General features: G+C 58.7%; 2 protein-coding genes across 8 annotated transcripts in view; one reads left to right on the plus strand and one right to left on the minus strand.

The window, feature by feature from the left end:
* SMPD3 (sphingomyelin phosphodiesterase 3) overlaps nt 1-14,873 on the plus strand; it is an 80,656-nt gene extending 65,783 nt beyond the window's left edge. For 3 of the 4 annotated variants that reach the window (XM_057533837.1, XM_057533836.1, XM_057533838.1), the window contains 7 exons: nt 3,602-5,132; nt 10,118-10,193; nt 10,310-10,465; nt 11,256-11,345; nt 11,605-11,668; nt 13,549-13,711; nt 13,964-14,873. In XM_057533837.1, coding sequence (XP_057389820.1) covers nt 3,813-5,132; nt 10,118-10,193; nt 10,310-10,465; nt 11,256-11,345; nt 11,605-11,668; nt 13,549-13,711; nt 13,964-14,065 — 1,971 coding nt within the window. In that variant the 5' untranslated portion in view covers nt 3,602-3,812 and the 3' untranslated portion in view covers nt 14,066-14,873. The remainder of the gene's footprint in view (nt 1-3,601; nt 5,133-10,117; nt 10,194-10,309; nt 10,466-11,255; nt 11,346-11,604; nt 11,669-13,548; nt 13,712-13,963) is intronic. The other variant, XM_057533839.1, reaches the window with a different exon arrangement.
* A 3,160-nt stretch (nt 14,874-18,033) lies between these two features.
* Nucleotides 18,034-21,475, minus strand: part of PRMT7 (protein arginine methyltransferase 7) — a 51,259-nt gene continuing 47,817 nt past the window's right edge. For all 4 annotated transcript variants that reach the window (XM_007198174.2, XM_007198173.2, XM_057533831.1 and 1 more), the window contains 3 exons: nt 19,522-19,682; nt 18,499-18,595; nt 18,034-18,260 (listed from right to left, as the gene is read on the minus strand). In XM_007198174.2, coding sequence (XP_007198236.1) covers nt 18,081-18,260; nt 18,499-18,595; nt 19,522-19,682 — 438 coding nt within the window. In that variant the 3' untranslated portion in view covers nt 18,034-18,080. The remainder of the gene's footprint in view (nt 18,261-18,498; nt 18,596-19,521; nt 19,683-21,475) is intronic.

The raw sequence follows: 21,475 nt of genomic DNA on the forward strand, positions 1-21,475 counted from the left end.
TCCGTTTGTGGGATCCAGATGTTAAACCACTCCAGTTCCTGCCAGGATGACAGCACAGCGTGGAGAGGGTTTGGGGGTCACAGGCAGCCCTGGGTGGGTCAAAGAAGACCCCTCCTGCCCCCCATCCCACCCCGCAGGAGGCGGCATATCAGCTGGGCCCTGAAGAGTAAGGAGGAGCTGATAAGAGACAAGGCAGGAAAGGAGTCTCAGGCAGAGAGCCCGGCAGGGGCAGGGGCCTAGAGGTTAGACAGCAGTGGGCATCAGAGGTGGTGGAGGAGCCCAGGTGGAGGCTGGGCGGGGAAAGAGGCCAGTGAGGGCAGGAGCACAGAGGACCCTAGACAGAGATTGGGAGACTGGACTTTGTCCCCCGAGACGATGAGACCACCAAAGGGAGAAAGAGTCTAATCAGATTGTTTCGGAAGCTCCTCCGGACCGCGGTGCAGACTGTGGGTCTGGGGCCTGTGGCCTGCTACTGAGCACAGGGGAACGGTGCCGGGTGGGGCAGGTGCTCGGGGGAAGATGGTGTTGGCTGGGCTGGGCTGATGACCTCAGGCTACAGAGAAGAGGAAAGAGGGGAGGGAGACGTGGGAGGGGGTCTGTTCTGTGACACTGGGGCGACATCCAGGGCTCCCCAGGTGTCTGGCCTGGACCCCAACCCCGAGCACCTTGGTACCAACCACGGGTGCTCCTGGCAGCTGGGGAAGCTCCAGACACCCCACCCTGCAGGGACAGGACTGCAGGCTCTTCCTGGGGGCCCAGATGGTTCAGGCGGCTGTGTGCTCTCTTGCAGCTCTCGCTGCAGCCAGCCTGAAGCCAGCGGGCTCCTGTAGGTGTACGCTCGGTGTGCCGTGGGAGAGGGGAAGGCAAACCCATCAGGCTACGTGGGAGTGCGAGGGGGCTGTCACCCCAACTCCAGGTTAAACTCAAATGAAACTGCTGGGATTTAAAGAAAGAACAAGTGAGTATGTCAGACGGCAGGTGTGGCCTCCTTGGGTAGCCACCAGCCCCTCCAAGCCTGAGCTGCGAGCCCTGAGCCACAGAGGTGACACAACCCTGCTGTGGGATTAGAGGAGATCATGGCACAGAGGGTCCGCACACTTGCAGCAAGTCCTCCAATTTCAGCCACTGTCATTATGAAATTGGTCTTGGGGCCCCAGCCCACCAGCCCGGCCTGAGTTCACAGGGCCCTTGAAAGAGCCAATCACAGGACCAAGGCCATCAGGGTTAGGACATACCCGACCCGGGGTCTGGCCCTCAGAGGCCAGGATTCGGGCTGGGTGTGGGGGAGGTGGTGAAGGCCACTGGCTGAGTCTGAGGCTCCAGGACAGCATGTGGCGAGGAGGATACTGGGGCCGGCTCTCCGGCCTCACCACCAGTGAGCCTCGTTGCTCACACCTGAGTGAGGGGCTCCTGGTCAGATGGCTGTGGTCTGAGTAGACACACCTGCTTCGAAACGTAACCTTCCAGTGTTTGCTTCAAAGTGATTTCCTCTGAAGAAAGTAAAATCTTTGTGAAACACGTTCTCCAGAACCAGACACAGCCACCGGCTTAAGTTCATCTTCCGACATTAAGCTCTGTTCCAGGTTGAGCACCACACCCCGACATCAGATGGTGGCCGCAGGAGTGCGCCTGGGTGACTGAAACTCCCCCTCCTTACACCGCGAGGCAGATCGACCAACGTTTACTCACCCATTTCCTGAGATCCCGCTGCTGGTGCAGCCCGGGGAACCCCGGCGCCCTCAGTGCAGCTCCTCCTTCCAAGAAGCCCCCAGTTCTGCAGGGAGGTAGCCTCACCCCATGAGCGTTTATGATCTAGAATTGCAGAGATCAGGCCATGCCCAAGGGGGACGGGAGCCCCCAGAGAAGGTACCTAAGCCACCTGGCAAGGGGGACAAAAGGGCCTGTCTGAGGAGGTGATTTCTAAGCTGAGTCTTAGAAGAAGAAGGGTGAGCTGGACGAGGGGCAGAGAAAATAGCAAGGCGTGGACAGGAAACCACATCCAGAGACTGGGAGGTGAACACAAAGCGGGCTGGGGCTGCAGACATGGGTGGGCCTGGCTGGGGAGATGCAATGCCCAATAAGTGCTGAGCAAGGCCTCAGTGGGGCTGAGGCGTCTGTGATGTGATCAGATGAGACAGAGTCTCTCCAGCCATCGTGTGGAGGACGGCCTGATGGGGAAGAGGCCGGGAAAGTGGGTGACATGTGATGCAGTCCTGGACCAGCACAGGGGCTCCACGGGGGCTTGGGTGGGCAGGAGGGACTGATGGGATGTGGGGACTGAGGGAAGGCAGAGTCCAGATGACACCCAGGTCCTGGCTGAGGTGACCAGGAAGGCAGGAGGAAGAGAGGGTGTGGGGCCAGGACAGATGGCCCTGTGGACGCAGACCCCCAAGGGGCCATGGCAGAAGCAGGGCTGGGCCCGTGAGACATCAACTCGTAAAAACTCTGCGTTACGTTTATACCAGCTGCACCACAGAATGATCACCCCTTGGTCCCTGGAGGCTGGGTAAATAGTCCAGACCCTTGTCTTTACTGATTCTACGTTCAGTACAATGAATGCACCTGCGACCTCTCCTGGGCGGGGCCCTGGGCCTGCTCTGAGACCCCCAGCAGCTCCCGCACGGGCTGGGGTGGGGACCCGGGGTGGACTCATTCTGGCAGCTGTGAGCCTCAGCTGGGCCCTGGGGCTGTGTGGCGGAGGGCTGAGGGGAGAAGCTTGGGCCAGACCCTCAAAGCTCCAGGGAGCTTCTTCAAAGGTCACAGGGACCATCAGGGTCCCCTGTAACTGGGTAACTCTGATCATTCTAGAACTTGGGAAGGCCCACACAGTGCCTGGGTCCTCGTCAGGCGGATATTTCTGCTGGGGCTCAGCAGGAGCGGGACGGCAGAGACGGTCTGATGCTGCAGGCTGGGGCACAGTGAGAGCCTGGTTGTGGAGGGACTCTCCCCTCCAGGGCCCCGCCAGCCACACTGCCCTCTGCCCCAGGACCCTCTGGCCCCTTTTTGGCACTCAGTGACAGGCGGCTGTGTCTGCGGCTCCTCTGACTCAGGCTCACCCCTCGCCTGTTCTGAACACACCGCTGGCTCCTGACGGGCTTCAGGCTGCTCCAGGCCAGTGTCAGGCCCAGGCATCCTCTAGGACACCCCATGTCCTGCATGCCCACCAACTGTGCTCCTCAAATCCTGGGCCAGTTTCCAAGCAATTAGCTTACAAGGTCAAAATGGTCAGCTAGGGAATTCTCTGGCGGTCCAGTGGTTAGGACTCTGAGCTTCCAACGCCAGGGGCCCAGGCTCGATCCCTGGTCGGGGAACTAAGATGCCGCAAGCCACACAGCGCAGCCAAAAAAAAAAAGGTCAGCTAGAAGCAGTCAGGTCACCAGGCAGTTTCCTCGAAGAGAGCCTAACACACAGTCAAATGCAGCGTGCCAGGCCCGCTCCTGGTCCCAAACGCCCCACGTGAGCCTGCCGGCTCCGGCCTGGTCCTCAGAACAGTCCTGCTCATGTCAGAGGAGGCAGGAATGGGGTGAGCAGGGCAATGGCCCCAGCATCCGACCTGCCCCCCTAAAGATGAATAAAAGCCCCCTCACTTTCTGTCTTGCAGGTTCTCCAGCAGCCTTTGGTGGCCCAGCATGGCCCACTGAGGGGAACCATGACTGGCTGGCCGACATGCGCCACTGACCACCCACAGTCGTGTCTCACCAGCAGGTGACCCTCCTCTGGCCGCCCCCAACTCGCCTGCCCCGCCCAGGAAAGTGCCTGCACCGCCAGGGACATCATGTAGTAGGGCCGGCCGCGGCGCCCAGTGAGCTGCAATGGTTTTGTACACGACCCCCTTTCCCAACAGCTGTCTGTCTGCCCTGCACGCCGTGTCCTGGGCCCTCATCTTCCCATGCTACTGGCTGGCGGACCGGCTCCTGGCCTCCTTCATACCCACCACCTACGAGAAGCGCCAGCGGGCGGATGACCCGTGCTACCTCCAGCTGCTCTGCACCGTGCTCTTCACGCCCGTCTACCTGGCCCTCCTGGTCGCCTCGCTGCCCTTTGCGCTCCTTGGGTTCCTCCTCTGGTCCACCCTGCAGTCGGCCCGCCGGCCCTACGTCTACTCCCGGCTGGAGGACAAGGGCCCAGCCGGCGGGGCGGCCCTGCTCAGTGAATGGAAGGGTACGGGTCCTGGCAAAAGCTTCTGCTTCGCCACTGCCAACCTCTGCCTCCTCCCGGACTCGCTGGCCAGGCTCAACAACGTTTTCAACACCCAAGCCCGGGCCAAAGAAATCGGCCAGAGAATCCGCAACGGGGCCAGTAGGCCCCAGATCAAAATCTACATCGACTCACCCACCAACACCTCCATCAGCGCGGCCAGCTTCAGCAGCCTGGTGTCACCGCAGGGCAGTGATGGCGTGGCCCGGGCCGTCCCTGGGAGCATTAAGAGGACGGCCTCTGTGGAGTACAAGGGTGACGGTGGGCATCACCCTAGCGACGAGACCGCCAACGGCCTGGCCTCCGGGGACCCAGCCGACGGCGGCAGCCTTGAGGACACCTGCATCGTGCGCATCGGTGGTGACGAGGGGGGCCGGCCCCCCGAAGCCGTCGACCCCCCTGCTGCGGGCCAGGCCGGGAACGGGGCTGGTGGGGGCCCACGGGGCCAGACGCCCAACCAGAGTCGGCGGGATGGGGACTCGGGGAGCCTGGGCAGCCCCTCGGCCTCCAGGGAGTCCCTGGTGAAGGCGCGGGCCGGGGCCGACGGCGGCGGTGGGGAGCCAGGCGCCAACAGCAAGCTCCCGTACAAGGCCTCGGTGGCAAAGAAAGCAGCCATGCGCAGGAGGCGCCACCCGGACGAGGCTTTTGACCACGAGGTCTCAGCCTTCTTTCCCGCCAACCTGGACTTCCTGTGCCTGCAGGAGGTGTTTGACAAGCGGGCGGCCGCCAAGTTGAAAGACCAGCTGCACGGCTACTTCGAGTACATCCTCTATGACGTCGGGGTCTATGGCTGCCACGGCTGCTGCAGCTTCAAGTGTCTCAACAGCGGCCTCTTCTTTGCCAGCCGCTACCCCATCATGGACGTGGCCTATCACTGTTACCCCAACGGGCGGTCCTCCGACAGCCTGGCCTCGAAGGGAGCTCTGTATCTCAAGGTAGGAGGCCTCAGCCAGCAGGTCCCAGAGCCACGGGGGGGAGGCAGGCTGCAGCCAGGATCCTCGCTCTCTTGGAGGGCAGGGGGCAGACAAGGCCTTTCATGGAGCGGAACCAGGGGGCCTCCAGCTCAGGGACAAGGGAAATAAGAATGCAGGGACAGGAGCCGAGGCTTCAGGCTGGGTGATCTCAGGCAAGTTCCTCAGATCTCTGAGCCACCATTTCCCCATCTGTAAAGCGGGGGCAACGTAGAGCCTACTCACAAGGTGGGGAGTGGCACAGGAGCGGCGAGGCCTGGGAGGTTCTCACGGTGCCGGTGGTGAAGGTGGTAGGCGGTGGAGGCAGGGAGCCCCTTCTCTGAATCATTGCAGACAAATGGCTGTAGGCTTGCAGGCAGGCCTTTCAGGCCCTGGCCATTACCACACCCGCTCCCTCAGGCCACCAGCCTCACTGGCCAGGACGCCCTCTCCCTCCTGGCTGTCACGCAGCTGCCACACCAGGCCCTCTGCCCACCAGCCCGAGGCTTCACTTCCACAGTCACTAATTAAAGTGAATCATAATTATTTCTGCTAATTTGGGTGCAATTGGGGGAGTTTTTAGACCATGGTAATTTGGTCATTACGCATTTATCTTCTTCTGAGCCTGACACGCTCAGCATGTTGACTTTCTGCTCCCCATCCAAAAGGTGCTCTTGGTGCTTCCAGAGTTTTCCGAAGCACCATTTGGCCAGCTGCTACAGAACAGGGCTTTCCGCCCCCAGAGGCAGCAGCTGCTTCGGGTGCGGATCTTCTCTGTATTCCCCTCAAGACTTCTCAGTTCTCCTAGAAGGAGTTCCGTGAACGGAGGGGGCTGGTGCGGCTACTGTGGAGGCCCAGTGTGGTGAGGCGCTCATGCCCAGGCCTCAGCTCTGACCGTGCTCGGCCTGTCCAGGGAAGTGCCACCTGTCAGTCAAGCTCCTGCCAGGAGCGAGGGCCCAGGTGGATGGTCCACACGGAGCCTGCGGGGGCCAGGGCCACACCCCAACGCCCACAACTCCCCTCCCATCGCTCAGGCCTCTTGTGTGGCTCAGCCGGCGCAGATCTGCGGTCCCTGGCTCTCCTGAGACGCTGAAATTGAAGGCACTCCTCTTACAGGAGACCAACCTCCCCATTTTGGCATATGGTTTGTCAGTGTTCTGTCTCAGCAGCCAGAGTGACCTTCTGGGGAAGGAGGGGACATGTCAGTTTGTGGGTGGGAGGGAACGCACCCTCTCCCTCCCGCCTGCCCTACTACAGACGGCTCAAAGGCCAGGGCCCCTTCAAGCCTTCCCCCAGCCCACACGCCCCCTCCTCCTCTCTTTCCTCAGCCTGGCACCCCAACTATCACGCCCACCAGGGTCACAAGTCTCCTTGGGACAGCCCCTCCGACGTGGGCTTCCCTCCCACCCCCTACCTCTCTGGCCGTTCCTTCCAGGATCCTTGTCGCCTGCCCATCCTTTAAATGCTGAAGAGCCCTCTACCTTCTGGATCTAAAACTAGTCTTCAGATATGTTTAATTTGGTCCACACCATTAAAAAATTTCTTGTGTTGGCCAACATTTAAGAATCAAGCAATTTCACATGAAACTCAGTTTGCAACTTCTCTCCCCACCTCAGCAGATCTGGCAGCACCAGGCCTGCTGCATTCTGTCCAGCTCTCAGCCTGAGCTGGGGGTTGGCAGCCCCCAGAGCAGGTGACCCCACTTGGCCAGCCCTCTTCATTTCCAAGCTGTTACCATGGCCAGCCGGCCCCAGGCACCTGCCTGGGGAAGTGGCTGCACAGCCTCCATTTCCGCACGTGCTGAGTACTCTCTTGCCCTGAGCCCAGTCAGTCCACCCGGGCTCCCACTTTCACTTTCCAGATACCTCTGGGTCCACCCCGTGTCTCCAGCTGCAAGATCACTGCCCGGGCCACCATTCCTCTGCATCCACCCAGATGTTTTGGGCTGTCCTCCCACTTCTAACCCGTCCTCCTCATGTCCCAAGTCTTGATTCCTTTTACCATCTTCCTGCTGCCTCAGGGAGAAGTCAGCCTTCACCTGGGCCCCTCCAAGCTCCCTGGGCTCTGCTCCAGCTGCACCCTGAGGGGCCTCCATGTGCCGATCCCCCTTGTCTTGGCTGCCCCACCTCAGTGGAGCTCTCCTCAGCGGCGTCCAGCACAAGCCAGCTTTCCCTCGGGGGTTCCTCAGCCCTGGCCCCAGGTGTCTGGCTGCCCGCCTCTCCCATCAGACAGAACTCGAGAGCAGAGCCGTTGTGCCCAGCACAGCAGACCCAGCTCGTCTCTGTTGGCGAGAGTGTGCCTCTTTCTCTACGTGGAAGAGTGAAATAAGCGAGGCTTCAGGAGCCAGGCCAGCCCCGGAAGGGCCCAGGGGCTGGAAATGTACGAGCCTGGCTGCTCCCTTCCCCTGGGGCTCCCCATCCAGCCCTGCCTACCCGTTTACTCTGCAGAGCCTCTCATCCTCGAGGAGAGTGTGCTTTCCTGCTACCGAGACGCCCGGAGAAAGGAGGGAGGGAACGGACTGGCTTCTGCCTCGGGAGGGAGAGAGCCTGATTCTGGGCCCTGCTCTATTGACAGTCTGTCCACCAGGACTAAAGGCACAACCTCTCAGAGTGACTGTTTGTTTTTTGCAAGAGAAACTCAAGCCTCTGAGGCTCCCGAGGACTCAAGCCGGGAGTCAGTAAGTCCCAGCACATGATAAAGTGGATCTTGGTGAGCTCACAGGACTGATGGAAGGAAGAGGGCGGGGGGCTGACATACCTCGTGCTGCGTGTCTTCCCTCCGGGTGGGTTCTCCTCAGCAGCAGCGTCGAGGGGTGCCTCCCTGCACTTGTCTCCGTCCCCACCCAGGATTCGGCACAGGCAGGTGACATGAAGTGCTGAGCGAGTGAGGGGCTTATGCACTAAAAGCCTCAAATGGGCAGCTGCTGAAAAGCGTGGCTCAGTCACCAGGAGCTCAGAAAGCAGTGTAGAGCAGGGGGAGGAACTGGGCATGAGCCAAGAACGTCAGATTTGAGCATCAGATTTGAACCGGCCTCCGCCATCAGAGCCTCATGACCCTGGCCACCGATGGCGTAATTTTAGTATAATCCTCATAGTTGTTGTGAGGCTCTAGTAAGGCCGCATCTGTGAAGGGCTAGGCATGGTACTCACAGCGTGAATATTATAGAGGAGGGAACAGACTCCTGGCCTGAAGATGCAGACAGCACCATCGTGTGGCCTCTGGGGGCACTGTGGTTTTAAAGCTGTGTTGTGTTTTTGCAACAGGGGGAACCAATGGTGTGTAATTTCCAAGGGATTCCAGGGTTGGGGGTACCATTGGGGCAAGGTCTGGGCCTGGAATATGGGCAAGAAGTGAATGGTGAACATATGAGCTTATAAACAGCCCCAAATCCAGGCCCATTATCAAGTAACCAGACATTCATCTGCCTGGGCACTGGAAAAGGAAAGATGTGCATCTATCCAGGCTGGGAAAGGGGATGAAGAGCTGTAGAAAGCTAAGGGTGTTTGATGACGAGAAAGACCTCATGGAGGAGAATAATACCAACCTGACTTCAGCAGCAGAAAGAAGGATGGAAGCCTCCCGAGGCTCTCAGAGCGGAGGGCCCGTGATGAGTCCAGGCCACTGTTAGCTGGAGGACAGGCAGAGCTATGCTCAGCAGAGGCCAGGGGCACCCGTGCTGCTGCTGCATGCACCTCAGCCAAGAACTGGCCTCTACAGTCACCCTCCCTGGAGACTTCCCAAGGTCCAGGGTCTCATCATCATACGAAACCCAGTCTGAAATAGATTAGTGAAATATGGGGAAGACAGCTGAGGCTCAGATGGGAGGAAAGCCCAGAGAGGAAGAGGATGTGGATCCAACCAGAGGCCTCTGGGAAGGGCACCCGAGGACGGTCTGGGAAGCACGCCAGCAGGGACTCTCCTGTCACAGCCTCCAGCAGAGGGCCTGAGAACCCGCAGGCTGGGTGGCCAACCCTCCCCTCCCCGACCACAGCCTGACAAGGGCTCAGGCTTGCACCAGGCTCACCACTGGGGGCCGAGTTGTCTGTGCTGTACAACTGAGATGCTCGTTTTCATTACGCCAACCCGTGGAAACAGTCTGCCAGGGTCACCTGCAATTGGGCAGGGAGTCAGGGAGGAGCCCTCGGCCCCACTCCACCTGCCAGGGACGCTGTCTCCAGTGAAGGAGGTGAGCAGGAGGCAAGGACCGAGGTTGGGGAGGGTACAGCGTGAAGAAGCCCCTGTGGAGGAAGGAAGACTGGGCTCAGGATGGAGGCCATGGGGTGCCTGGGGTCAGCTATGACATAGGTGCCATGGTGACACCGGCCACAGCTGTCATCCCAGATCTGGGGACTAACAGGGGACCACAATCAAAAAGCAGCTAAAATGAGTGCTCATGAAGCCAGAGAGGCAGAGACTGGGAAGACAGAGCCGAAGGCAAGGTCCAAGGCCTCTCACAGTGCAGGAGGGTGGTGGGCTTTGTGGCTGCACCACATCCCAGAGGGGAGCCTGATTCAGACTTCACAGGAATGGGCTCCAAGCCATGATCAGGTCCAGGGTGTGACCAAGGGGAGGAGGAAAGAGCCACCAGGCAGGAGTGGACAAAGAACCAAGGGGCTGGCACTTGAGGGTCATCCATGTGGACCTTCTGGTCACCAGGAGACAGCAGGGGTGTGGGGAGCAATTTCTGCATCTCTCCTCCTGTAAAACCGTGCCTGAATTGTCGGTGGCACTCACCATGCCACAGGCTGGTACTTCTTCATGCATCTGCCTCCCACACTGGAGCAGAAGCTCCTAGAAGCAGGACATGTGCTGTTCTTCCCAGGGCCCCAGTCTAGCCAGGAGTCGACAGAGCTGGGCTTCTGAGGGTTTGACCTGGCTGGGGGCAGGAGTCGCCAGTGTCCCCTTGTGCTCAGAGCAGTAACTCATAACTCATAGGCCTCATCACCAACACCTCGCTTCCTCCCCTACAGGTGCAGGTAGGAAATACACCTCACGACCAAAGAATTGTTGGGTACATCTCCTGCACACACCTGCACGCCCTGCCAGGTAGGGTCCAGGGGCCCGAGCTTCAGCGGGTGGGGAATGTCCCCTCAGAGGGTTGGGACTGGCCCGGCTGGGGCCTGGCAGCAGCTTCATCATCTCTCTGTGGTTCTGCCGCACAGAGGACAGTGACATCCGGTGTGAGCAGCTGAACATGCTTCAGGACTGGCTGGCTGATTTCCGAAAATCTACCTCCTCGTCCAGCGCAGCCAACCCCGAGGAGCTGGTGGCGTTTGATGTCGTCTGCGGAGATTTTAACTTTGACAACTGCTCCTCTGGTGAGGCGTGCTCCTCACCATTAGGGTCGGCCACTCGGGGAGGTGTGGGCTCCAGTCACAGCTGGAAAGACCGGGGTTAGGCAGCTCAAATAACTTCCTGCTCCTCCAGAGCGAGGGGGTGGGACATTTAGCAAGACTATGATTTCTCTGCCCCCGAGAAATCCTAGAATAAGAGCCCTTGCTCTCCCTAAATAGCTCAGAGGCCACCTTGCTGGAGACAAAGAGATGCCCCACAGATGAACCTCTGGCAGGGAAGGCTGGGAGCCTCTGAAACCCAGACTAATGGGGTTAGCTAATGATACTCACCAAGTCTGTATTCAGCTCTTACTTTGCACCAGGCACAATTTTTTTTTTTTTAAACATTTATTTATTTGGCTGTGCCAGGTCTTAGTTGCGGCACGCGGGACCTTTGTTGCTGCATGCAGGATCTTTTTTTTAGTTGTGGTATGCAGGCGCTTTTAGTTGTGGCATGCAGGATCTAGTTCCCTGATCCGGGATTGAACCTGGGCCCCCTGCATTGGGAGCGTGGAGTCTTAACCACTGGACCACCAGGAAAGTCCCAGCAGGCACAATCCTGATGGCTGTTAGAGGGGGCATTCTCAAGGACACAGAAACCCAGTGACAGATGAACCACAGATCCATCTGTCTGGGGACACAGACCCCACCCAGATGCAGTTACCTGAGGGACAGGGACCTGGTGACTCTGGTCAGACCGGAGCCAGGGGCAGGTGGCCCTCCAGGACAGGCCAGACGCCCGGAGCCCCTCAGCACTCCCTCCCTCCCTGCACAGACGACAAGCTGGAGCAGCAGCACCCCCTGTTTACACGTTACAAGGACCCCTGCCGCCTGGGGCCTGGGGAGGAGAAGCCGTGGGCAATCGGTGAGCCGGGGCTGGGCACGGACTCTGGGGCGGGAGGGGAGGGGGGACTGGGGCAGGGGAGGGGCACTGCCGAGGCCTGATACCCCACGGGCTTCCCGGAGAGACCTGCCCCCAAGACCCCACTGCTGGGGGGAGGGGGGGCACTCAGCTGCCCAGCCCACAGAAGCCCTGGCCTACCCCTCCTGCCCCAGGGAGGCAGCCCTCCTTGAGGCTGGCTGGGCCCTTCCCGCAGTGACCACTGTCACCCCCTTGTCCCCAGGTACCCTACTGGACAAGGACGGTCTCTACGACGAGGAAGTGTGCACCCCTGACAATCTGCAAAAGTAAGCACCCAGCACCCATGCTGCCATGGTCAGGCAGGGTAGGCAGATCCAGGCAGCTCCCAGGTCTGGGATGAGCACCAACCCAGAAACAGGTGTGGAGAGATGGGCTCTGCGGGCAGACAAGAGCGCACAGCCCCATGGGATGACGCCTGTGAGAGCCTCAGGGATGCAAGCTGGGGGTGGGCGGACGCTGTGGTGGACCTCATGCCCCAGGGGTATCCTTACCAAGAAGAAGCCTCCGAGTAGGCCTGGGGCCTCAAGGTGGTGTTTCCTACACCAGCACCCAGAGTCTGGGTCCACTCTACCAGAGCTTGGCCTGCCCTGAGCCCCAGCCTGCCTTGGGCACAGGAAAAAGGACCAGAATCTCCCAGGGCGAGGCCGAGCGCTGCAGAGACCCCTGCCGAAGAGCCTTGGGGCTGGCGTCTGCTGCAGTGCTGCAGGAGCCCGGCAGCTGGTAGCCACCCGTTAGGCAAATAAAAACACGAACAGAGATAAGACAAGCCAGTCCTTTTCAAAGTAGACAGTTCCATCCCAGCCAAACTGCATTCTTGAACCTGAGACTTCCAAAAAGGACACAGTTGAGAGGCCAGCAGCAGAGCCAATTTATAATTCACAGCCCGAGACTGCACAGAGCCACGGCAATGGCTCCTTGCAGCTAATCTGAGCCAATTAATTAGATTATAGACTAAATTTGAAACATCATCCTATGCCTAGAAAATTATCTTTTTATGAGATGATGATTTAAAAATGACTATCAGTAACTCTTACATCATTGATGCTGGAATTAATTATCAAAGGCAAAGGACAGTAATGGATTACATTTCTGAGATATAATGATGTTCTGCATGTCATCAGTGTTATTTATCTCAAGGCTGATAAAGACCCTGCAGAAATCCGTGTTTGCTGGCTGTGCCTGTCCAGGTGCCCTGTCCATTTGTCCAGGCGTTAGCCGGGCAGGCAGGCCTGTGTAGTGCCTCTCGGTGGCTGTACCTCTCACTCCCAACATTGGCCTGCAACTGCCCACTGAGATGGGGTGTTCCTTGAAGGCTCCTTCCCACTGATATTCAGGCTCTGGAGGAAACCTGGCAGGAAGCAGATGGCAGTCAAGGAGTCAGAAGACCCGGACTCAGGGCGTAACATTCCACCTGAGCGCCCTGCCCTCCCTGTAGATCCTTGACCAACACATACGCATTCCTATCAGTTTCCTTCCACTGAGAAATGGGGCGACAGCCGCATCCTACCTTGTTCCTTTCTTGACACACCTTGTCCCCAAAGTGTTCTGGGGCCACAGTCACCATTCTTGTGTTAGAGGGGACAATGGAGGCTCAGAGGTTTGATGGCACAGCCACTCAGGGACAGACCGACACAGCAGTCCAGTCCTGGGATGGGGTCTGGTTGCTCTCCTGGCTCCCCTGGCCCCCTGCTGACCTGAAACAAGAGTCATGGGAGGCCTGGGGACTTCCAGAAGAGGAGGGTCCCTGAGGCTCACTGCAAAGATCAAGTTCCCCACAACAGGACACTCTTAGCTCAGAGGAGAACCCATCCTGGAGAGGGGCTGGGCAGTTCTGTGCCCAACTTGGTCACTGGGGCTCTGGGTGGCGCCAACGTTCTGGTTCAGAAAGGGAGAGCGAGTGCTGCCCGCCCACGGTGGACACGGGACACTCCCAGGCAGATTCTGGAGTGGCCCAGGTCGGTCAGGAACCCACAGGCTCGGGCGCGGTCTCTGTCCATCCCAGTCCCTTTTGGGGCTCACAGGGAAGACAGATCTTAAATGCAGGGCTTTGGTCTGACTCGTGGGCAGAACGTGGCTCCACATGCAGGAGCTGGACCGCAGCGGGGGCGGGGCTCACCTTGCCTTCCTGTGCCTTCTGCGTGAGCAGGGTCCTGGAGAGCGAGGAAGGTCGTCGCGAGTACCTCGCTTTCCCCACCAGCAAGAGCCCCGGGGGAGGCCAGAAGGGACGCAAAGAGCTGCTGAAGGGCAACGGCAGGCGCATTGACTACATGCTGCACGGGGAGGAGGGGCTGTGCCCAGACTGGAAGGCCGTGAGTCTGGGCTGGGCTGGGCTGGGCTGGGCTGGGCTGGGCAGCCAGGCCGTGTCTGTAGATAGGGGACCCTAGCCCTGCACCCCCTGGCAGCACTGAGCTCTCCTCTGGAAATGGGGTGTGTCCGTCCAGGAGGCCTTTGGGGCCCATGGATCCTCCCACCCCTCTGCCTTCAGGAAGGTCCGGGCCAGGCCTCTCCTTTACAGGATGCCCTTTGGGTCTAACTGGGATGTTTTTCCTCCCCCCGCCCAGGAGGTGGAAGAATTCAGTTTCATCACCCAGCTGTCGGGCCTGACAGACCACCTCCCGGTGGCCATGCGGCTGATGGTGTCTGCGGGGGAGGAGGAGGCATAAACGAGCCAAGTCATCACGAGCAGCAGGGCCTCCGCCAGCCCTCTGAGCCGCAGTCCCTCCCTGGCCATGTCCCCTCCATCAAGCACCACCCGTGCTGGGGGAGGGGGGCAGGGGCCTGGGAGAGCTGCAGCCAGTCCTGGGTGAGCTGGAACCAGCGCTGCCCAGCACCTCTGGGCACTCGCCATGGACAGGAGTCAGGCTGGCCTTGGGAGTCCTGACTGCCCAACCAGTGCCATTCTTTCAAATCGTTATTTTCTACAAATCTACAGCACAACCTAGTTTGTAACCCGTGGGTTAGTACGAGAACCGGGTTTCTGTATTCTTTATATCTCTTCTCAAGCTTCGTCCAGGGTTCATTATTTTTGTCTGCTGCCATGTTGTCTCGCATGCCTGCACCCTCGCATGCACGCTGCCCGCATGCCACGTGCCACGCTGTAGCCACAGACCCCTCACTCAGGCCTCACCCAAGGCCAAACTCCAAACACAATCAGAACCAGCCAAAGAAGCATTCCTGGACACACGGCCGCCGGCTCACCACCTCCAGCCCGGACAGCTCACGAGCAGGGACCGTGAGGGCTGTGTCCAGTTACCAGCGAGCCCGGGCTCTTCCCCAGGGTCTTGCATTCAAGGGCGATTACATTTTAAAAAGAAAATCAAAAAAGTTAAGAACAAAAACAACCCTTCACTTTAAAGGGTCTGCAAGCCACGAGGGAGAACGCTGCTCTTCCTGAGACAGGCACAGCAGAGCCTGGAGCCTCCCTTGGAGACTCCAATCTGGGCAATGAAGCCATAGACAGGAATCCAAGGAAAGAGCATCACTTTTTTACAGGAAAAAGGGCAACTCATGGCATTAGGGGGGAGGGGGACTTCTGGTTTTGAAAGTGATAGATTTGTAGCTTCTCTTCTGTCAAAACCAACACATCCTCTTTCTGCCTGATCCTGTCTCCCCTCTGGACACCCTTCTGGTTTGGGACCAATCTTCCTGGGGACTGTCCCCATCCACGTGCTGGCTGAGCTCAGGAACCGTCCACCTGCCTCTGGGTGGGGCTGCGGCTCTGTCCTCCCAGGCCCATCCTCAACAGCAACCCGATCCGGGGGCCCTGGACAAAGGGGCTGGAAGCCAAGGCACAGAGCAGCCTGTCCCCTCACCAGCGTGCAGGCTGGGGGTGGCAAGGCCAATGGCCACTGCTCGCCCCAGGCAGGGAGTGGTACTGGCTGGCATCCACTCTGCCACCATGTGACCAGGGCCAGCCCCGGGCACATGCGCACAGCATGGCAGAGTCTGCAAGTGAAGCCCACAGCTCCTCTTCCCACGGCAGCACTGCCTCTGCCCACCTGCCTTTTTAAACTCACCTGGGGACGCCCCCCAGAGTCACACAGGGAGGGTTTTGTCTGCTTCCAGGTGCGAGGCCCCTTCGACTCTGGGAGCTGTTACTGACAACTCCCAATGGTCTCCCCTCCTCACAGCGCCCCAACCAATGTGCACGCCTGGCTCGAGGCCAGTTCTGCCCAACGAGGCTGGGGACACACCGGGACCATGCTGCCAGGAGCCTCCTGGTGCCTATAAGCTGACGCTGTGCCTTGTCACCCACTGAGCTGCAAGAGGGACCAAGAGGGGGCCAAGGCCAGAGGCCAGGCCTGCGCTGGAGTAAGACACTCCTGAGAGCCACACTCACAGTGGCACTGGTTGGTCTGCATGCCCCTGGCTGGGGCAGCAGCTGAGCTGAGGGCCTCACTGCCTGGAGCACTTCGCTGGCCAGGCCCCCAGTCCCACCCCTCAAGTCAAGACAGGAGGGGCTGCTCACCATCTAGGGTGTAGTCCTCCTCGGGCTCTCTGCTGCACCCCTCCTCCAAGGCTGTGGCTCTCGGGGCCCTGGCTAGGCTTCACTGGGTCAGGGGCCTCCAATCCCAGGAGCAGCCAGGAATCTGCTCACAGGTGGAGCTCAACGGGGCAGATGTGATGCCTAGATGTCTGGGCCTGAGCCGAGGCCCCTAGGCTGCGGGTCAGCTGTGTGCCCAGGACAACAGCGGAAGCAGGGCCAGGGCTCCTGAAGCAGAGCGACTCCAGCACAGCTTCCATCCTTCAGAAGGGCCGCCTGCCTCCCAGGGCAGCTGGTGGGGAGCCAAGGCACAGGGGGCCATGCTTCTCTCCCTACTCACAGGGCAGCCTTAGGCAAGTCATACCTCCCTGTGCCTCAGTCATTTCCTGTCCTAACAAGGTCACCTCTGCCCAGCCTGCCTAGTGTCCAGAGCAGAACTGGCCTGGCTCCCCGCTCCCCTCGCACCGCCCTCTGGCAGGGCCTCAGCGCTGAGGCCGCCATCGCCCAGCCACGAGTTTCATCAAGCCTGTGCACCCCCGGGGCTATGTACAAGCCAGACTTTTCCATTTCGATTTTTAAAAAAGAAAGAAAAGAAACATCTCAGATGTTTCTGTGGCATCTAGGCCTGGGAAGGACAGACCAGGGGTCACCCAAATCCCCAAGGCCCCGCACCTGGCCCGGGCCCAGCCTCCTCCAGAGGAGGCAGGAGGCAGGGGTCAACTTCGGAAGAAAACGGTCATTTCATTTGTCCAGACCACCTTGAGTTTTAAGTATGGATATTAATCTTGATGCTTTTTAACTATTGTATTAACTTGCTGAGATTTAGAAATACTGTTTTAAAAAAGAAAAAGAAGACTTTTTTAATTTCTGTATTTTTTTCTGTATTGTATCCTCATGGGACATTAGGGGTTTTATATGGTAAGCACACCTGAGGTTTTGGTAAGAACATTATCAAATATATATCCAGACGATTCTTCCCTAGAAGAAAAACAATCTTTACACCTGATAAAATATTTTGAAAAGAGAGGTGTTTTTTTTTTTTCCTTTACTGGTGCTGAAAGGATGGATAATGAGGAAAAAATAAAACTGAGGCTCAAGGCTGGTGTTCTCCACTCATTTAAGTGAAAAGCTGTGCTGGGCCCTGCTCTGACTCCAAGGGGCTAGGCGGCCAGGCGGGGCTGTGGGGAGACCACTGTGGGGGGCCTGCCTTTCCTGCCTCTCCCCACAGGATGGGCACAGCCTGAGTCTGCCCTGAACCACCAGGAAACCAGGCCCCTTGGGTTCTCTTACTCCCTCTGGAACTGGGAGTAAACAGCAGAAGGGCACCTCGAGTGTGGGAAGAAACAAGGCTGGGGCCTCCTTGGGACTCTCTGACCTTCCCTGGCAAGGCAATGTCGGGGTGACTGCACTCACACCCATCCGCCCCAGACTTCCAGGGAACGAGGTCCTTCTGCTAGAAGGGGGCACACGGGAAAGGGCCGTACCTCCTGGCTCCCTTCTGATGGCTGGTGTCCTGGGTCTGCCTCTGAGGAACTGCTTTGGGGCAGCCTCCTCCTTATCCTCTGAAAAGCAGCCTGGTGTCCAAGGTGCTGGTCTTGGTCACCTGCTGGTGCTGCACATGGAGGTCAGACCCTTACAAATGCGGACTGGTGCCACTACTTAGCAAGTGAAAGGGTCTGAACTCGGTCCTCAGCCTGGCCCTGCCAGGGTCTTCAAGGCCTGGGGCCCAGCCATAAGTCAGCGACTCTGCCCCCAGAAGCCCCTCCTAGCTGAAGCAGGCAGGTGGGACTCAAAGGTTCCCAGTGCAGGCCAGGCCAGGCCAGCTCCCATGAGAGCAGCATGCCCGCCCCAGCACTGCATAGCCAAGAGCAGCCCAACCTGCCCAGCCCAGTCAACTCTGGCTCCACTCCCTGGTTGGGCAGGAGGGACGCTGTAGCCTTGGAGCTTTCTGAGCGCTTCATAACCACTGCAGGGTGGGCTCCTTGGCCCCTCCTCAGCTCCAGAGCCATCCCCGCTTCCCACCACATCTGGAGCAAGGAGCCGCAGTGCAAAAACACAAAAAGGGAAGAGGTCTCCTCCAAGCCCAGAGGCCAAGCCGGGCCCTGAAAGGAGAGGCGTCTTCACCTTCCTTCACAGAAAGCCACACCATTTAGAGCCTGGCGCCCTCCGCCACTTTATTTCTCAACAAGTGAGGGTCAGCACCCACGGTCCAGGGCATCGGAGAGCGTGAAATCCACGGTGACATCTCCAGTGTGGGGGTGGAACTCCACGGTGTAGGTGATGGTCTGGGGGCCACCTGGTGGCACTCTGGGGTCTAGTGTGGTGTTGAAGAAGTACACGGCCTGCTTGCAGTGGGGGTTCCAGCAACAGTACCCCTGCAGGGGTAGCAGCAAGAAGGCAGTGAGGGCTTCTGACACCCCAACGCCCTCCTGGCCAGCCTCCAGCCCAGGCAGCTCACGGTGGGAAGCTGCTGTTCAGGGCCAGGTGACCTGGGGCCACTGAGGAGTTATCATCTGGCTGAACGTGCCAGGAACACCCGGAGCGCAGGCGGGTGGCACGGCAGCACCTGCTCTCAGGGCCGGCCCACTCTGGGACCCGCGCACACAGCACTACCTTGTCCTCCGCAGGCTTCAGGAGGCCGGTGCTGACCGTGCTGTCTGGGGTCAGGTGGTATTCCATCCACAGGACGGCCCCGTGGCTCCTCCCGGGCCTGGGGGTGAGGGTGGGATGGGGGGTGGGAATGTTGGGCCAAAAACAAACAGCCGCATGAGAGACTGGCTAAGCATGGTCATGGCTCCCCTCTGCTTTTCAGGAACCTCTCATCTCTTCCACTTCCATCCTGCCCAGTTAGGAGGCTCCTAACACTCCACCTAACTAAAGGCAACTCAGTAAAATGCTGAGCAAGAAGAGCCACAACCCAAAGCTCCCACTCACTCCCCACAGCCTGGCCAAATACTTAGAGTAACCCTGGGGCAGGGCCAGCTTGCTGCCGTACCAGCCTCCTCGGCCTGAGGTCACAGAAAGGTTTGGCTCAGAAGGCTCAGAGAGGAGTCCAGGCATCAAAGTCTAGAAGATCTCTCCCAGATACTCTGGATGGCAGGCACAGATGGGCAACTGCCCTGCCTCCCCCTTGTCACAGGAGCCCAAAGGGGCTCTGGGCTCACGGCCTCCACCCAGTTAGAAGAAAGTTTTTCCTCCGGGAAGAAGCAGCCCCTCCCCATGAAGGGAGCTAGAGCTGGAGCTGGATGGGCCTGACCACGCATAACAACGACAGCCCCTGCCAATTCCTAACCTGCTTTAATTCCCAGGAGAGTTCAGGAATATGATCCAATGGGTAACCATAGCAACCAAATTCACATTTCTCTGCAGCTGTGTGTAACATGCTGCTTAGCTCAAAGGGAGCCTCAGATGTGGGAGGATCTGAGAGAGCCCACTCTGGCTCGCTCTCCCCCCCGAGAAGCTGTGGGGACCCACTATACACTCAGGGCCACTTCAGGAAGGGCAAGGCTGAGACAAGGACAGCCATCCCACCCACATGAAAGTGGCCAAAGTAAGTGCTCAGCCACTCGGGCAATAACTATGAGAAAGCAACCCTGCCACTTCCCCCACTCCGCCCACCTTGGAGCCCACACTCACCTCCTCAGCTCGATGGCACCCTCAGCACAGATGGGCTGCAGGGGGACTGGCTGCCGAAAATCAAAGGTCAGGATCTGCTGGGGCACGGAGCGGCTGCAGCATGGGTACTCCCACAGCGGGTGGGGCTCGGCCTCCTTGCTCTCCCTGAAGTCGAGGGCGTGCTGAGAAGGGAAGAGGAGGCAGGGGTGTGCAGAGACAGAGCCGGGCGGCCAGGGAACAAGGGGCTCATGTCCTCGTCTCCAGAGTTTATCTATGCCAGTGGCCCCTAACCTCCATGACCCTGGTCCCTCAGGGTAATTGCCACGGTCACATGGGGGCACTGGGTCCTCACAAAAGACCACAGGTGCCTAGCTTGACCAGCTGGCTTCTGTTCCTGTCACCACTCACAAACCGTTTCCTCGGTAAGTCACTCTAAGCTTCATTATCTCCCTTTTAAAACTGGATGAGTGGGAATTCCCTGGTGGCGCAGTGGTTGAGAATCTGCCTGCCTATGCAGGGGACACGGGTTCGAGCCCTGGTCTGGGAAGATCCCACATGCCGCGGAGCAACTGGGCCCGTGAGCCACAACTACTGAGCCTGCGCGTCTGGAGCCTGTGCTCCGTAACAAGAGAGGCCGCGATAGTGAGAGGCCCGCGTACCGCAATGAAGAGTGGCCCCCGCTTGCCGCAACTAGAGAAAGCCCTCGCACAGAAACGAAGACCCAACACAGCCAAAAATAAATAAATAAATAAATAAATAAATAAAGGAGTTCCTTTAAAAAAAAAGACGTATTAAAAAAAAAAAAAGAGAGAGAATCTGCCTGCCAATGCAGGGTTCGATTCCGGGAAGATCCCACATGCCGCGGAGTAACTAAGGCTGTGCGCCACAACTACTGAGCCTGTGCTCCAGAGCCGCCAAGCCACAACTACTGAGACCGCGAGCCACAACTACTGAAGCCCGTGCACCACAACGAAGAGTAGCCCTCCGCTCACCGCAACTAGAGAAAGCCCACGCGCAGCAACGAAGACCCAACCCAGCCAAAAATAAATAAAATAAAATAAAGTAAAATAAAATAAAATATAAAACTGGATGACACTGCCCATCTCACGAGCTACCTTGAAGACCAACTGTCTATACTGATGAAAACACCTGTCATTTGGACACTTGCCCATTCAGTGACCCTTTCTGAGCACTACAGCTGCCAGATCACCCCCATACAAGGCTCCCAGTCTAGAGGGAGACAACTGGAAGACAAGCGAACACAGTGCCTGGGGGACACTGACCGGCTGAGAACAGGGCTGGGCAGGAGAGCTGCCCGGAGGGGTGATCTCGAGGCTGCCTCTTGAACGTTACACAGAAGTTAGCAGCAAAGAGGAGAGTGGACAAAGCCCAGCAGGGAAAGGGCGAAGAGCAGCGCAGAGCGGGCCGAGCAGTGGTGGGGTGACTGCAGGGGTGGGAGTAGGGGCTCAGGGAGCCTTACAGGGTTTTCCCGCAGGGGACAGACAGGGCCGGACTTTGGATCTACAAATTCACCTGGGCTCCCTGCGGAGGAAGGCCGACTGGGAGAGGCAGGAGGGTGCATGGTCAGACAACGAGAGATCAAAGTGCCCCAGACCAGACCAGACCAGCAGCAGCAGGGGAAGAAAACTGGCTCACAAAGGATCTGATGGTTATGGAACCCAACAACCAACTGCAAGGGAAGGCGAAGACTTGTCTGGGAGGTTGCTGGGGCCCTGAGCCCAGCAGGCAGGTATGAAGTGGCAGCAGGTCTAGGACAGGAGCACTGGAAGGGGCCAGGCTCAGGGAGGGGAAAGAGAAGATGGATTCTGGAAGCATCAGGTCAGAGTGCCTGAAGTCATCTCGGTGGAGAATCCACAGCTCTTAGCTATTTGGTCTGAGCTCAGGAGAGATGCAGACACTGGCCAGCAAAGAGAGAAGATGGGGACAGCTATGGGGGTCTGGGCAGGGGCCTGGG

This window comes from Balaenoptera acutorostrata, chromosome 19 (assembly GCF_949987535.1).
Source record: "Balaenoptera acutorostrata chromosome 19, mBalAcu1.1, whole genome shotgun sequence".
In the NCBI taxonomy this organism is placed as follows: domain Eukaryota; kingdom Metazoa; phylum Chordata; class Mammalia; order Artiodactyla; family Balaenopteridae; genus Balaenoptera; species Balaenoptera acutorostrata.